At 43.4% G+C, this 16,928-nt stretch overlaps 1 protein-coding gene across 1 annotated transcript in view; it reads left to right on the top strand.

Annotated features, from left to right (window-relative positions):
- tns1b (tensin 1b) overlaps window positions 1–16,928 on the top strand; it is a 151,368-nt gene that overhangs the window by 33,163 nt on the left and 101,277 nt on the right. The window contains exon 2 of the mRNA XM_076747214.1: window positions 10,816–10,930. Within this exon, the coding sequence (XP_076603329.1) occupies window positions 10,816–10,930 (115 nt within the window). The remainder of the gene's footprint in view (window positions 1–10,815; window positions 10,931–16,928) is intronic.

Raw genomic sequence — 16,928 nt, 5'->3', positions numbered from 1 at the left:
CTCATATATAGAGCCCAAAAAATAAACAGCTTTTTAAAGATTGTGTTTCTATGCTTTCTGCTTGGAGGTGCTCCATTGCCCCCATAATAAAAGATCCTCCTCTGTCACCCCTGCCATACTCAGAAAGATGCCCAAACCCTGACAGCCCAGATGAGATGACCCCTCTGTGTTAGTCTCAGTGTTGCTGATGGCCTGTGAAAAAGAAGGGATTTTTTTCCTCTTCACTTCTGGATGACTGAGTAATTTCCTCCCTGGGATCCACCTCACTGAGATGAAATGCATGTAGAGAGAGTGGAGTTGGGGGGGGGGGGGGGGGAGGAAGTAAAGACTGGAATGCCTGGGGTGCATTTTTCCCCCAAATGAAAAGCAGGTGACTGTTCATTGTGGGACCATTTGGTTAGTGGGAAGCGGAGAGCGGAAGAAAAGGGAGGAAGGAAAGGTTGAAAAAAAGAAAGCTCTCGTCTTTCTGGTATTTAGCTGCGAATTGTTGTTGCTGCACTTGTCCTGTAGGACCCTGCTGACAATTAGGGGATTCCCAGACGCGTCCCTCTTCAACTGTTGAATGTATTGTAACATGTCATTCAGGAAAGGTTGGCTGAAACCGTTAATTGGAGCCAGGTTTGTTCTCAGTGGAGTGATTTTTAACTGCTCTCCAGAAGTTGACTTCCAGTATCTGGGAGCATCTGAAGCTGAATAATGATCATAGGTTGAACGCAGTGTATCTAAAACAGGGAATAAGACGGGTACAAACAGTGTTTAGACCTGTGCAGATAGCTAATTAGTGTCAGATGTGATGGAGTCAAAAGGGTAGACAGAAATATGGGGATCAGCAGAAAATGGTAGTGTAGGCGTTTGTGTTTGTTGAAGGAACAAAGCCTCCGCTGAATCCTCCTTTTGTTGCTTGAGCTCGTCTTTCTCACACTCATAACGTTATTGTAGGCGATGGGATGAATAATTCACTCACTTCATTGTGCAGCACATGACTCATAGGTTTTTACTTCACATGCATTTCACTCACGGGTGGTGAGGTGGAACGTTTGCTTATCTGATTTTGAACCTGCGGTGTGTGTTACCTTTGTGTTGGTGCTTTTTTTCAGTGTGTAAATTAACACTGGAGCCAGAATGATTTACTGGAGTGACATTTAATCTCACGCTGAATGTAGAGTGTGAAACACGCACGTGATAAAATTGATAGTAACCTTTAATAAGCGCATTAAATGTCCAGGTGAGCCATCTCTGTCTGATTTTTATTAGAAAAATGAAAACTAGAATACTAAACAGTGAAGTCGCCTTTTCATCTTATATCATGTGTCTTCAGTTCCATTGTTTTTGGGACTTGATCCACACTATTGGAACAAAAGTCAGGTTATTCTCATTGTTTTGTTTTGTAAAATCTGTCTCCTGTGAGTCCATCAACTTTATGGAACTGTGGTAAACCGTCTTTGTGGAAGTGACTTAAATCACTGGAGAGCCGCTTTAAGCAAAGCAGATATTTATCAAACTGCTGGCATTGATTTTGCTCACTTTCCACGCATCTTCATCGCCTGTCAGCAGCAGATTTTCTCCGGTGTTCTTCCTGTTTGCGTGCATGCAAGTTGAGAACAATATGGCAGATGTAGGTTAAATCCCTGTCTCCTATTGGCTGTTCCTGAAGAGTTGCTGCACACTCCTCTGGAAGCAGGATGAAGTTACTTGATATTCTTCCTTTTCGAACAAAGAACTTCTTTATACTTAAGCTGGCTCTGGAGAAAGAGTAACTCAGGTATCTATGAGATGGCTGAGAGGACACAGATGGACGAGGTGTATGCTTTAAATCTAGTTTTTGCATGATTCTTAAAATCTTAACAGTAACAAAGGCAAAGCGGCAGTGAGTTGCCAACATTTGGCCTCTCTGGGTTCAGTCTTAAGGATTGTTTCTCCCACTGCATCCTCTTCTCTGGGAGCCTTCCTGTCTCCAGCCAGCTGTGTGTGTGTGTGTGTCTGTGTGTGTGTGTTTTGACAAAGCCGCTCCTGTAACTGGATCATGCATCATCAAACGAAGCACTGCGATTGTACTCTGATCACAACAAGGATTTCATTGATTTCCTTTTTGTTCAAAGTGGCGACCTCCCTTCACCTTCAGCGCAAACTTGCAGAGAAGCTGTTTGGGTTCTTTATAGTCACGTGATCACAGGAGGGGGGGGAGAGAGGAAGGACATGGGGGGGAGTTTGGGAAAAAGTGGATGAGCAGGAGAAGAGGAGGATGAGTTGGTTTTACTGGGCTGGATGAGGGCTTGGTGTGGGGGATAGAGGTCAGGCAGAGGGGAAGAAGAAGTGGAGATAGGTCAAAGGTCAGCTGGTGCTCACTCGCTTCTGTTGGCTGAGAAAGATGAAGAATAGCTGCTGTTTAAAGGGACAGAACAGGAGAGGAAGTGGGAACCACAAATACACAAAATGAGTTTTTAGTTGTGTACACACCCTTTGAATCAGTGTCTCACACACACACACACACACACACACACCCACACACAGTCACAGATGGAGACATGTGGTGGTCTCCCCAGCCCGTCCTGTTACAACGTCCATCCATGCATATGGTGTCCCATATGAGAGACGGCGGCGTGCTAACTCTCTGATTAACCCAGTTGACTGGAGGGGTCTCGTTTGGTCTTCTGGCTCCACCAGGACGAACAATAGCCTCTGATTGGTGGGGGCGACGGTGCAGCGCGGCTCTGTGTGTATGTGTACATGCTTTCCATTGACTTCATTCAGCCTGTAGGAAATGGCTGTGACACAGAGACGGAGGCCAGACTGCTCGTGCTTGTCTCGTCTGTCATTAGTGGCTTGTCTGTCTGTCCATTTAGCCGTCTCTCTGTGTTGTTGCAGTGTCCCAGTTCTGACTTTCTGTAACCTTTTTAAAGAGATCTGGTGTTTTCTATGGAACACAAACACCAATAATTCACAGTTGTGTTAACTTTTGGCTGTGGTATGGTAATAAATACACCCAGTGGTTTGGTGATCACACTCTGAGACCCACTGTTAAAGCTGCCCTGGACTTTTCTTTGCCATGTTTGAATTGTTCACTGTTCAATTCTTCATTGCCTTTGCAGTGTTTTTTGATGCATCACAGAGTTGCTAGCTTGGCTGTAGAGTCGTATTCTGGTTGGCAGGAGGATGATGATGGTGTTATTTTTCCAGCTCTGTACATAGAATCGGTCCAGACTCCCTCAATGGTTTGTTGAAATGGGAATCAGCTCTTAGCAGGAAATACAGTGAGCACCATTAATAAAATAATTTCCCTGCCTGTTCAGACATTTTTGTCCAAATCACACAGAAGACAAAATCCATAGAGAATGCAGGTGAGCTACAGAGAAACAGGTTTGCAAAATTTAGGTACAGCAGGTTCATTTTTTTTTTTTTTTTTTTTTTTTACCTTTCTATGTGCAGTAAAATGCACTTAATTCAGATTCACCATGATCTGCTGTTTTCATATTTGACCTTCATTGTATGTTGTGTGTCCTGTAGTTTAATTGTGTTTTCATGCTCCCTTCCAAAAATAAATTTCCTGTTGTTGGACGCTGGAGATCTAAACCGAACAGACTAAATAAACAATATTGTTCTGAACATTTTGAGCCAGAAGAATCAAGTGAAATCTAATCTAATTCAAGTCAGTCATCTCTAGAAGAAGACAAAAAATTGGCATTAAAGTGGTTATATTTTATTACCTTTCCTCATGGCCGTCTGGGCTCAAATGTAGGTTTCTGTACATCCCAGAACAGATAATGTTGGCCAAACATTAGATACAAGCTAAAATTAAGACTTGTACTCAGGGATTTAACTGCATGTGTGTGCACGTGCAGCGAACGCATGCAAACATGCTTCCATGTCTTCATGAGGTAATGCACGAGGCGCTGAAAGTGAACGCCGGTGTAATCAGAGGTGAAATCAGTGTCTCTGCATGAGTCACTCTTTCGAAGCAGTTGAGGTAATAGTTTTGAGTTTGGAGCTTGAGGAGAAAAACAGGCCCTCGGTTACCTTATTCAGCAGGAATGTCTGTCGCAGAGTCTGGAAGGGTTTATCTCCATACTATAACATTACCTAACACACGCTGAAGCTGCTCAGAGGCAACGCTTGGAGTCGAATATTCACTACGAGATGATCACTGCTGTCTGAAATTTAGGACTCAGCATTTGACAACATTTCCAGATGTCTTCAGATATTTGCACACTTGAATAATGTTAATGATAACCATGCTTTTCATTTCTCCATGTTGAGTTTATGCTAATGCACCGAGGAAAGACAAACTGGGTATCAGTCAGTGTGATATTAGGCCTTTTTCTCCGTCTGTGTGCCAGTCGCTCAACTTTCTTTTCCTGTCTGCTTGTCTGGCTCTTTTCCTGCCAGTCTTTACTTTGGCAGAGGATCCTGACGTCCAGGTTCAGTTCCTTTACCCCGAAAGAAACTGGAATACACGTTATCTGACTCACTTCCACTGGCTTGCATAATAAATTACATTAAGTAATAAATAAATGTGATCTCATTGTAATTTTTAGTGTAATAGATATTTAAGCTTGTACACAGCTGTGCATTTCCCATCTCTTCTCAGCTCTGTGTATTTTTTGAGGGTGCAGGTTGAACATTAAAGCTGCACTGATCAGAAAGTTCCATTAACATTAAGCCTTTCGCATTTTTGGCTCGTTGTGTTGGTTTTCCATCTCTCTTTTCTGCTCTCTTGAACATTGTTTTTTGTTCCAGCAGGCAGCAGGTTTCAGTGGAAAAAGCTCTGATCAACCCTTATTTAGCAGCTAATGAGTCAGATTTGTCCCAGGAGTTGGTGGAGACCAAAGCAGAGCTCAAAGGAGTGTGAATGTCAGACTTAGATTAATCAACTCCACACTGAAGACAGTGTTGCTCCGTGTGTGCTGCATGTCTCAATCAGCATTTTCTTACAAAGGCATTTGCCATACTGACTTTAGAAACTGATAATATCTTGTTGTGCTGCCACAAAGTTGGCAAAAACATCTGTGTAAAATGTCAAGTTTAGAGGTCAAGGCTAAAGCTAAGGTTTGGTAATCCAGCACCTCCCTGGAGAGTTCCTAGAATTCCTGCGAAATTAAAAATGACAGGGCGAAAATGCTCCTGATAATTAGGAGAAACTCTGCAGCCGATGGTGGACCTGAACACACACCACCGCGTCGATTAAAAAGTGAGCACAATGAGCATTTTTTTACAAACGATTAGGAAAAATGAACCAGTGATGGAGGCATAGAAGATGCTGGTTGGAGGATGTTTGTCTCCTTCTGGGGCTTTTATCGGTGGGGGAAAGTGTGAAAGGAGTGTGGGACATGTGAGAGATGGCTCGGCATGTGTCTGTGTATATGTGTGGATATTTGATGTAAAAGTGTGTTCATCTATATGTGTGTGTGTGTGTGTGTGTGTGTGTGTGTGTGTGTGTGTGTGCGTGTGTGCACATTTTTATGCTGGAGAGTGCCTGTTTTTTGCCCGTGTGTGCTAATGAGTGTGAGGCAGGAGATTATGCGTGCGTCTCTAAGGGAACCGGAGTCTTTTCCCAGGAGCTGCAGCGCCTGAGCTGAGGGGGGTATGTGTACACCCTGACCCCAGCTTTCGGGGGTCCCGGTTGCCTGTCTGAAACCATTTCCTTCCTTTGTGGCCCGTTTGAGAGCCCGATGTGTGACGCGAATGTGAAGGACCGAGGCCATTTGCATGGTCCCGCAACACGCTGAAACAGAAAATAATCGGCGAGGGCCACGTCTCCGGGGTTGCTTTTAGCTCTTTAATTCTGTGTTCTCCTCCCCCATACCTCTCCCCATCACCCATATTTCCCTAATCGACTCCCCGTACGCCCCAGCCACCCCCCAAACAACAAACAAACTGAGCGCCGGGTGCATTGCTAATGATGGGAAACAATTAAGGGCTCACAAAAGGGAGCGTCCTGCTATATTGCTCTGCGCCGTATTTACGTGGTATTTTGAGGTTAAATGAGTGGAGCCTGGATTTCTGGTGAGGGCAAGAGGACTGAAATAGGCAGGCCTGCTGATGAGATGTGCCTTTTGTTTGGCTTTGTAAAGAAGGATGTGTTGGACTACTAACCACTCCAGTGATACTGCAAATTAAACCCTTAAAGTTGAGGGAATTTCATCTTGAGCTGTGCACATCATACCCCTTGAACCTTGTTTCACCCACTCTCCCCGCAGGAATAAGAGAATGACAAATGTGTAAACAGGACAAGTGGCATACCAGTGGATGACTGGGACCCCCCCCAGTGTCTGTCCTACTGGATACGCCCTGGTGTGTGAATGGGTAGAGGCTGGGAGAGTGTGAGAAGGCTCAAGAGTGGTCAAAGAGGCCGCTGAATAGACTCCTAGATTGAGACATTCTTGCTGTTAAACACAAGTGTATAGGTGTGTGTGTGTGTATGTGTGTGTGTGTGTGAGAAAGGCAGTGAAAGCTGAAGTTTTAAGCCCTTTACAGACATGGAATATGTTACACTGCCGGCTTCCTCTGTTCTACGTGATGGCTTTTTGTCATTCGGACGTTGGTCAGTTATGTCGACGTTCCTCGAGGCTTCACTCAGACATGACTGACCCGTTCTGGAGAGAGTCACAGAGTTAAAAGGTCATGATAAGCGAGGAGAGTATTTTCTGTTTCTGAGTATTTTTTTTTGCCCTTGAAGATAGAGCTGCAGTGATTAAATTATTAGCTGTCAACGATGGAATTAATCAGCATTTATTTTGGTAATTGATTAATTGGTTTGATTGAAAAAGTTTCCTGATTTCAGCTTCTTAAAAATGAACATTTTCCAGTTTCTTTACTCCTCTTTGACAATAAATGGAATATTTTTGAGTTGTGGACAAAACATTTGTCACCATGTTCTGACAAACAACCAATCAATTAGTGGGCAAACAATGAACAAATTAATCAAGTGTCAAGAGAAGAAAGGATCTTTATTACAGTCAGAACTCTGCTGCTTTTTGATTTCTGTCTCCTCACATGTTCTTTGAAAAGCCTTTTGCTTGATATTTAGAATTCATCCGTTCAGTTGGCATGAGTGAAAATTGAAAATATAGGAAGGGAGTCTTGGATTACTATGAAATAAATAATATTAATGATGCATTACAGTTAAACTGTGTGTGTCTTGAATGTTGCGCTGCTGCAGCCTGCACGTCAACCTCACATTCAGTTCAGACTTTCTGTGTCAGAGGTGGTTTGGACTTTGGCCTGAGGAGGATTGCTGTTCTGATGTTTATGGGAAAGTTACTTGTGCACTTATTCAAACATATAAAAACATTGAAATTTTGACACTTTTTTAAACCTCGAACATCCTTCAGGGACATTAACAGTGAGTGGAGAGGCTAAAGTGCATCTACAGTGCAAAACTTATTGCTAAAGCAACACGGGCTGATTAAAGTGATACACCCCACGTCGCAGAAGTAATTTGATTTGGAATCTGGAAAATGTGTTTCACGCATAAAACCATGGGACAGAAAACTGGAGTACAGAGAAGCATGTGTGCTTGTCAGTCACCTCTTTGATTTTGATTTGTAAAATGAGCATTGTTTAATACAACAATAGAATATTGTTAATGTCCTCTTCCAAATATCTGTGTGGTAACCGCATGCAGAGCAGATGACTTCATTGCAGACCCAAACTGCCATTCCTGCGGACTCACTGACGGCTTTGGATGATGTGGTTAGAGAGCAGACACTTTGACAAAAGCGATTAAAGAGGGTGTTCCTGTAACGGGGCCATATTCATTCTGCTGACAGCGTTGACTCCTTTTATGTTGACAGTTGATTCCTGAACAGTATGGAAGTGAAACCAGAGGATTTTTTTTTTTGGGTCAAAACACAGCGTGTGCACTGCCTCATTCCAGAGGTATCAATTCCCACAAAGCCTGGTGTCATTTTTACAGAAGAGAGAAATATTTGAAGCCAGATACACACGCTCATCCACAATTACTGCACACACTCAGAGTACCGTTAAACCCACTTATCACTCCTTCCCAATCCCACGAAATCCATATCAAGACTCCCAACCCAGCAGCTGCCAGCTGGAGCTTTGGCATGGCGGCGCCTTGGATAAGACTGTGCAGGGATGCCAGGCAGAGACCTCCAGCCCTCCCCAGAAGAGCCCCCTTGCCAACATGGCGCAGCCTGCACAGCCATGGTCATTATTTCAGCCTGACTAGATTAAGCTAATCATGTTATGTAGTGGTAAGGCGTAACGGCGAGAAGGAATGAAGGGTCGGCTGTCCTGCTGTTGCCATGTGGCTCTGAAATACAAACACTGAACTGTCACATAGAGGCTGATAAACATCAGAGGTCACATCAGGCTGTTTGACTTTCTAAACCTCCGAATGTGCTCATGAATTGTGTAAAACCACCAATTTTGAGAATCAATCATGTATAATTATACAGTATGCATTATTCAGAGCACCATCCTATTGCAGAATCTCATACTTTTCAAAGACTTACTGAACATATGCTGAGATAAATATTGCTGATACTTCATGACCAGATACCTGCAAAACTAATGACATCCCCATCATCCTCAGCTGTGCTTTGTGTTTCGTGTTTACTAACAAATGTTAGCACGCAAACAGGCTAAACTGATATGGTGAATATTAAACATGACTCCTTTCAAATATCTGCCTGTTAGCATTGCAACCTTGAGCGTGTCAGCATGCTCATGTTAGCGTGTAACATCACCTGAACTATGAGGAAAGATTTTACAAGTCTTGCAAATCACCAGGTAAAGTGTTACCAGAAATGTGGGCTTGCACATATTTGATTGGCCATGCTTGCACATGACGTCACATTGCGCTGAGGCAAATGTTGATCCGTCGCTTTTCTGGACGACACTGCCTTGTTTTTGCTGGAGCCGTATGTGTTGACAAATCCATGTGAGAATGCAGTCGCTAATATGCATCCAAGCTTTAAAAATGCTTAATCCTACACTTCCCATGATGCATCTCCTAAGTGTCCTTTGTTAGTGCTATCTGCCTGATAAACACCAGTGCCTTTGAAACTCTGTGAGGCAATCTGTTTTAAATTTCTGATCCAAAGCAAACATCACAGAGCTCTTACACTTGCTAAAGCTCCTCCAGAGACGACATTATACATAAATGTACAGCGCGGTGTGATGTGGAACACAACAAAATATGATGTGTAACGAGACGACTTCCACATCTGCACTGTCTGGAAATAATGCATCATGGGAAACAGACAAGGGGCTTTCCTCTCTGCTAAGTCAGTTCCTTCTGCTAATAACAGGACAGGCGGTGAATTTAGGAGTGAGGAGAGTCAAACAGATAGAGTCTGGTTTGTCATTCAAGTGTTAGGTCTGTGCCGTGATTACACACCCTCCGCCGCTTTTCCAACACGTTGCCTTTTAGGATTGATGAGAAGGGGAAAAAAAAGCGGTCATTAGCGGTTGTAAGGTTACTGTGGTTGGTATTCTGGGAATTATTTCAGCATATATTGTTTGCCACGCTTTGAGATTCTTGGGTCTCCCCATATGAAAATTCTTGTGAGAAGTCCCCCAATATCCCAAGATGCCAACCACATGGCTGCTTTTAGCACAGTCCAGCACACATTTAATGGAAGCCTCATGTCTGGACGCCATGCTAAACTGGTACTTCCTGCCTTGAAAAGACATGCACTTTATCTCTTTAATCCCTGTAAAGAACATATGTACATTAAGGGCATTTAGGTACATTAAAGACAGGAAGTTTAGAAATGTTTCTTTATCCAAAGGCTCTGTCATGTCTCCCCTGTCCCTTCTGTGGTGTGATGCATTGTTTGTTCTCTATATTCTTTAACCGTCACAGTCGAATCAGAGACATTGTCAAATGGCCGATAAAATTCTGTCCTTTGTTCCACCAGTACTGCCTCTGTTAATGGGTTAATTGGAGATTACGCTAAATGCCATTCCACTGTATTTGGTGCAATATAAAACTTTTGTGGATAAGTACTTTTACAGCATAATAACTATAATATAAAAATTTGGTAAGGCTGTCTAAAGGGGATTACATTGAACCGCTGTTCCCATAGGATTCAACCTCAAAGGAAAAATGGAGACCAGCTGAGCAAATACACCACAGAACTGATGTCACATTTCCTCACGGTCGGTCATTAGGGGGCAAATGGAAACACGATGCAGGTTTCGGGTAAAGACGCCGCAGGAAGCAATCAAACTTCTCTCTCCAGCATTGCCAAATGCCAAGTTTACAAAGCCAGCAGGAAGAAGACTCGGGGGGTGAGATGGTGTGCAGTGGAGGAAAACAGCAGGCTGGAGACAGACCCAGACGGATGTTTAACTGGGTGGGGAGCGCTGTCAGGGAGTTTCTCCGATTAGTTGCATGGCACACCTGCCAGGAGGGAAATGAGATGACAGGACAGACGGTGGGGCTGGGATGAGAGGGTGAAAGAAAGACGGAAAACAAGAGAGATTAGTTTGTTCTTCTTTTTCTAGTATTTGTTCTGCAACTCAGATGCCTCCAGTCATACTTTAAGTGGACTTTAAGGGACCTTTTGACCATTTCATGTGGTATTTTAAGCATAGACCACTGACAGTAGAAATGGTCTACCTGTAAAGCTCTGGGCGAGAGGTCACCTCAGAGATAAATGTGAGCATGAATGCATTTATTTATGTATTTATGTTTTTTTTGCTGGACTTCTGCACCTGCAAAAAACAAACCCCCCAAAAAAAGGTTGACTCACACCACCTGGGCTCATTGAAGTCCCGTCAGGTCACGGCACTTTAACACTCACATTCCACCTCTTTTGTCTCCTGTTATTGTTTTCTTCACTGCAGCCGGAGGAGTTGGAGGCTCTTCATTCCCACACTTTCCGGGTGAAGACTTTCAAGAAGGCCAAGCACTGCAGCGTTTGTAAGCAGACCATCATCCAGGACGGACTCATCTGCCGAGGTCAGTCACCCGTCCTGAAACTCTGATATCACGGACTCACTGTACCAGCTGGTTTCATGGTAGTCCCAGAGACCTCCTGTAACTTTTCACTTGATTTATTACCTCAGTAAACTTTTTCTTAATGAGTTTATGATCTCAGTCGCTAGTTTCAAGTCTTCCTCAATACAGCATGATGCTCATTTTTTTAACTTATAGTAGTCGACAAATTAATTGTGGTGACGTCACGGTGGCTACTCCAGGACACCATGACATCACCTTTGGGTGTGGTTACAGGTGCTTGCAACTTTCAACCAGAGAGGGCAGTAAAACACTGCTTTTCAGCCTGGTGTTAGTCACACTTTTGGCTCAGAATCTGTAAATCTACTGTTTTTTTTAAAGAACATAATATGTCCCAGAGGACATAGTGTTGTAGGTGTTCACAGGCACTCAGCCTGAAAGAATCTCATCACTGTGAGAGTCAGTGAAGACCTTTAGCGGTCAATTATGTTGAAGTTTTTGCGCGCCAAAAAGTCTTATTGAGGTGCATTAGATCAAAAAGTCTTGACTGTGAAGAAACCAAAGAATCCTGCTCAAAACTGATCACTTGTACAAACTTTTTGACTGTTGTTTCTAGTTCTTTTTAAGTGAAGGTGAGAGAGGATTCTGTGGTTTCTTCAGTCATCTTCTTGTCATGGTAATGAAAAAGGCAAATCTCACGCAGACTGTCAGATGCTTCACTGCAAAAATCCCTTTTTAGGCTCTAATCACGCCTTCATTGTACAGTGTGATTCCTGTGTTGCCTCTCTGAGCTGGTATGTGAAATGTGACTTTATGCAGGCTGTAACACTTGACAGCAGCCTTTTAGCTGTATCTCAAGTATTTGGCCATTGTTTTGTACTTCGGAGCCCTTTGCTCATATAAGGTCTCAACTCCCATTGCTTGGGTTGACACTCAACATGTTATCTTTTATGAGTCATGGCTCAAAATCAAAACAAGGAACATAATTTGCATTCATTACTTACCGAGAGCAAAGGCCCACTGAGGGAAGCTGCAGTAACTGCTCTTAGATGTTTTGACAACGAAGGTGATATCTGTTACATCATCCATCAGCGGTCGAAATGAGGGGTCATCTGAGGTTACCTGGGGTCGTCTTTGGTCAGTCATGTGACAGAGGAGGACGAAGGAAGCCTCAGAAAGGCTAAGGGTTAACAGCTTCTTGATTTCCTTAATGGTGTTTACTGAAGAGGGAATGTGACCGATGATGAGTGATTTGCGTGGTTTGATAGATGCAATCATCGTTCAAAGAAAAGTGATGGAAACATGTTTTTCTATTTGAAACGTGTACATCTCTGTGAGTGTCTGTGTTGCTGTTATTACTGGTGTTATGTGAATTTGTCACGACTGGTTCCTGAACAAATGTTACTGTTTTTTAAGCTGGCGTAACTTCATGAGGGTGCCGGTATCAAGCAGCATTTCATGCTTCTATTGTTTTTGTTTTTAGTCTGTGCAGGTGCCAGTTGGGTGCGATTGAAGCACAATGTGAAACAGCAAACAATTGCAGGAAAGTAACTGAGATTGAGTAATAGAATTTAATGTGGTCACCATTTTCCAAACAGCCTCCATGCAGCAAACCCTTCCCATCTGGTGCTCCAAGTGGGTTAAAACAGAATCGAAGTATATGTGACCCCCTGCTCATGCTGGAGTGGAAATGTCTGTTTTCAGACAGATAACGTCAAATGAAACCATGCGGAAACGGCTGGATGTTTGGTTTGGCACAGGAGGGGGGAATATTCAGCTTGCAGCTTCCCAAACCTGACACAGGACGGGTCGATGTTTGAAGGGCACAGCTTAGAAAAACAAGAGCGATCTCTGCACGTTTGGACCCTGAAGGCCGTGTGACGTGTTGTTCTGGTGCTGCAAAGTATGGTTCTGTCTGCTGTACAGTGCATATAGCATGTGTAATTGTTTTAGCCTAATTCATCCAGAGATAGTCCTTTGCGGGAAGGCTCTGCCCCACAATGAACTTCTTACTACGACCTTAGTCTGGTGTGGTGGCCATTGATCAGAATAGTTGTGTTTAGGAGCCTTGATGACTTTAATTTCACCACTCAGATTCATCCTGCTGGTCTGGGGATCAAACCAACCTATCACAATCTTGCTGTTTTGTTGAGTGAAGCTCTTACCTGCAGTTTTCCATCGTGTGGCAACATGCCAGTCTTAGGAAATTGCACGTTAATATGTTAATGACAGACGATGTATTGTTACTGACTCTAGGAATATACATTGTGCTATAATTTGGTCCTGTGAATACGCTGTAAGTGCAGTCTTTATGTTGAAGTAGTACACAGAGTACAGATGGCACAATGTTGGGTTGACATCATTGAGCACAAAGCTTATGGTTTGAATCCCCGTTCGTCTGGGAAATGTTGTGTCGCCTCCTCGATCTTTCACTGAAAGAGGCTCATTAAATCCGAGCCGTTCACCACCTGCATTTACTCTGTGATCTGACTGCTGAGTCCAGATGTTGTTGTTGTACAGTGGGATGTGTGCGTCATCAGATCTTGACATTGGCATCTTTGCTTCACATGCTCAGTGCGCTCAGTACTGTGCAGAAGCATGTTTGTCTGAAGTGACTTCCTCCTTGAAAAGAGGGTCTTTCAGCCTCTTAGTGAAAGGAACACAGATTAAACAGTGTGAACCAGAATGTGCCGTAAGCAGAATTCATAGCCACAAACCGATCTGTTAAATTCATGGAAAATAAATCCTACCCTCCGATACTCACTAAATGGAAATCTTTAAAGAAAATAATCACTGCATTATTAAAGCAATGAGGAGTTGACTAAAGTTACCATTTCTTCCCTCAAAAGGATTTGTTATATTTTGGAACGGCGTTGTTTATGTCCATGACTTGGACAGGCCGTTCCCATCGCTCTGTTCTGGATAAATAATGTTGAGTTGTGTGTGCAGACAGTTGCTTAAATGTTCTCATAAAATGGCACAAGACGGCACCTGCGGCCATCGTTTGGAAGAGCTGATTTATAGGAGAAATAAACCATCATGACGAGGCTGCATTTCAGTCAGTTTACCTCAGTCTGATCCTCTCTGCCCGGTCATACCTGGGTTTGGACGTGTGTACGAGCACATGTGTGTGTGTTAGTGCGTGTGTGTACTTGAGACAGATTTACGAGGACAACACAAAGTGTCGACTTCTTCAGCAGACATCAGCCTCTCTGTTTTTCTCCTCCTCTGTCTGTCTTATGATTCACTAAATTCACAATTTGTGTCCAAATCAGAAGCAGTGAGCAGAATGTAGAGCCAGGCTCATAGACTGGAGACGTGCTAAGTAATAGTACTGCAGTTGAGTATTTGAGTACTGCAGTATTTTACACATTAAGATCACTGGTTGTGGAGAGCATAACGCACACAACCTTCATATTTAAGAAAGAGATATTGGAGTTCTATTGATTTCTCATCTAAATCTCCACCAGAAAGTGAGTAAGCCTATTTCCCAAAATGTCAGTGTATGCAGACATCTGACTGCTGCAGCAGGAAGAAAAATCATCCAAAAACCTCCATAATCTCATTTAAGAGACACTGAAAGACTGTGGAAACACTGAAACAGAGACGGACGCGTCGTGAAAGGGACCGTTCTTCATGATGACGCCGTGCAGGATCCAGCCGCTCCCCTGCTCGTACAGCGCTTCCCTTTTCTGCTCCTGTTTACTAACATCCTCCAGTCACATGGTCCCGTAACACCACAAGCTCTCGCACTTCCTCTCTCTTCAGCGGGTTGCCAGGATACAAGGTGTTCGTTGCTTTGACAATAGCGTGTTGACGCAGGTCAAAACGGCGGTTTTCCAGAAAAAAAAAAATAAGAGGGCCTTCTGTGGAAGGGTGTTTTTGGAGAACTTGCCCCGTGGGCAGGAACTGGCTTTTATATTCATTCACTGTGGTGCAGCTCAGGTTAGACAGATGGTTTGTGTGCAGGGGGCCGGTCAATAGAGGGCTGATTTTGTGCTTCATATAGTTCATGAGGACACTTTTTATTGATGTTTATAGTTGAGTTTGTCCCCCCGAACTGAAGGAAAATGCTAAAACCTGCAATCGGTTTCCTTCTACGTCTCACAGCTGATGTATTTGTATCATCACCATCAAGAAAAACCTCAAACCGCCTTCAAACAAATCTACAAAAATCGGTCGGAGCCGCTTTCATGTGAAGGGTGTAGCTCTGTGCTCGGGAGGCGACCACACCGCCGTCCCAGAGAGATTCATTGTAAACACAGATCTTCAAAGCCTAGCTGGAAACACACCACAGAAGCAGGTGTGTGTGTGTGTGTGAGGGAGGGAGAGTGAAGGTTATCATAGCTCTGTTCTTGACTGCTGAGCTCATACAGCTGGTATGCAGCAAATCCCAATGAGGGTTAAAACAGACTCGCACATGCAGAGCTGAGCTTTAGTTTGATGCATTGATCTCACACACATTAGGCTGTGAAAACATGGTCTTACTACAGTATGTAAGCGTGACTACTCATCAGCCGAGGGCGCTTGTGTAGTGAGCAGCTATCGCACACACACACACACACACACACACACACACATATGAAGTATATACACAGTCCATAGAGCATTTAACTTGATCATCTTTGCTTTTTTTGTCTGCCTTGGTGCCACTCCTTCCTTTGGCAAAGTCATTAGTCTAATAGGTGGAGCAGCTGGATGAGGATGACCGTCGGTTTGCTGTGGATGATGGATCGTGACTGTCGGCCAGTCTAATGTCATTATCTTAATCTACTAAACTGACCAGACAGTGACTTTCCATGAGCCCTGCCGGGGGACAGAGGCTCAGTGTGCTCCGTCAGAATGGGTGGATGAGACATTCGTGCTGATTTGGAGAATCTGAAATTCATGCATGAGAACTTTTGCCTGCATGTCGGTTTGTCTCTGATGAGCTGAATGTGTCCCACAGTCTCACAGAGCTGCTCATTAAAACCAAACCCATCAAACCATAATGTGAGTTAATGGTGATTTATGGTGAAACTTGCAGTGGGTTTCACCCCCCACGTTTAGGCTGCTCTGGAGCCGTTGGTGCAGTTATAGGGAGCCCCCTGTTGGATGAGTGGAAGCACTGCAGCTGAACTGTAGTTGAACCTTTTCGCTTTTAGACTTGGGCTGATTGAATTGAATTGGATCTATTGTTGTGTGTCCAGAGCAGATCTGGACGTCCTGCTTGGAAAATGTTGCAGCTGTGTTTGTATTTGTTGGCACTGGTTTGTATTTTAGTGGGTGGTAATCTCGATATCAACAGCATTAATAATAATATCACCATTTAGATTGTTTGCAAAGTAACTGTGATATCTACGAGGTGATTATTTTCTCATTAAGAATTTTATTTTATGTTTTTCATGCTGTGAATGCAACAGAAAGTTATTTCTTGAGGTTCAAAGTTTATTCTTGACCTTGCAGGAAGAAGCTGAGAAGGTCTATTTAGTAGCTGTTCTGGAGCTTTTGATCATATCATGTGATTTTGATCTACAGATGGAGATTAGAACACCTATTATTAATCACCATTAATCACCCACACACACATTTCTGCTGCTGAAGATCATGTAATGTGACTGAAGGCTCCAGAAGACCAACTAAATGGATTTTTTTAAAATCAAAGTCAGCTCTCATATGAGACAAAGCAATAATCATTCTATTAATTTATAGCAATGAAGTGCTGCAGTTGATGACATACTGACCAGATCAGTGTGGATGTGTCTTTCAAACAGAAGATTTTTTTAAGAAATATTTTTAGTCTTGCTGTGTTGTGTAGTTGTGTTTTGAGCCCACATGTAGGTTGTGAAACATCAACGTTATGAAATATATTTAAAAAAAGAAGAGGAATGGATGCACAGAGCTGTCTGTCCCCCACCTGCAGCTCCTCTTACAGCCACCAGGAGGCAGCAGAGTCCTTTGTTTCTAATGGAGCACCTTCACCCATCTGTACGACTTCCAGAGTCCGTGTCCAAAGTTTTTC

This window comes from Chaetodon auriga, chromosome 13 (assembly GCF_051107435.1).
Source record: "Chaetodon auriga isolate fChaAug3 chromosome 13, fChaAug3.hap1, whole genome shotgun sequence".
Taxonomy (NCBI): domain Eukaryota; kingdom Metazoa; phylum Chordata; class Actinopteri; order Chaetodontiformes; family Chaetodontidae; genus Chaetodon; species Chaetodon auriga.
The sequence above is the reverse complement of the archived record's forward strand: the minus strand, read 5'-3'. Positions and strand labels throughout refer to the sequence as shown.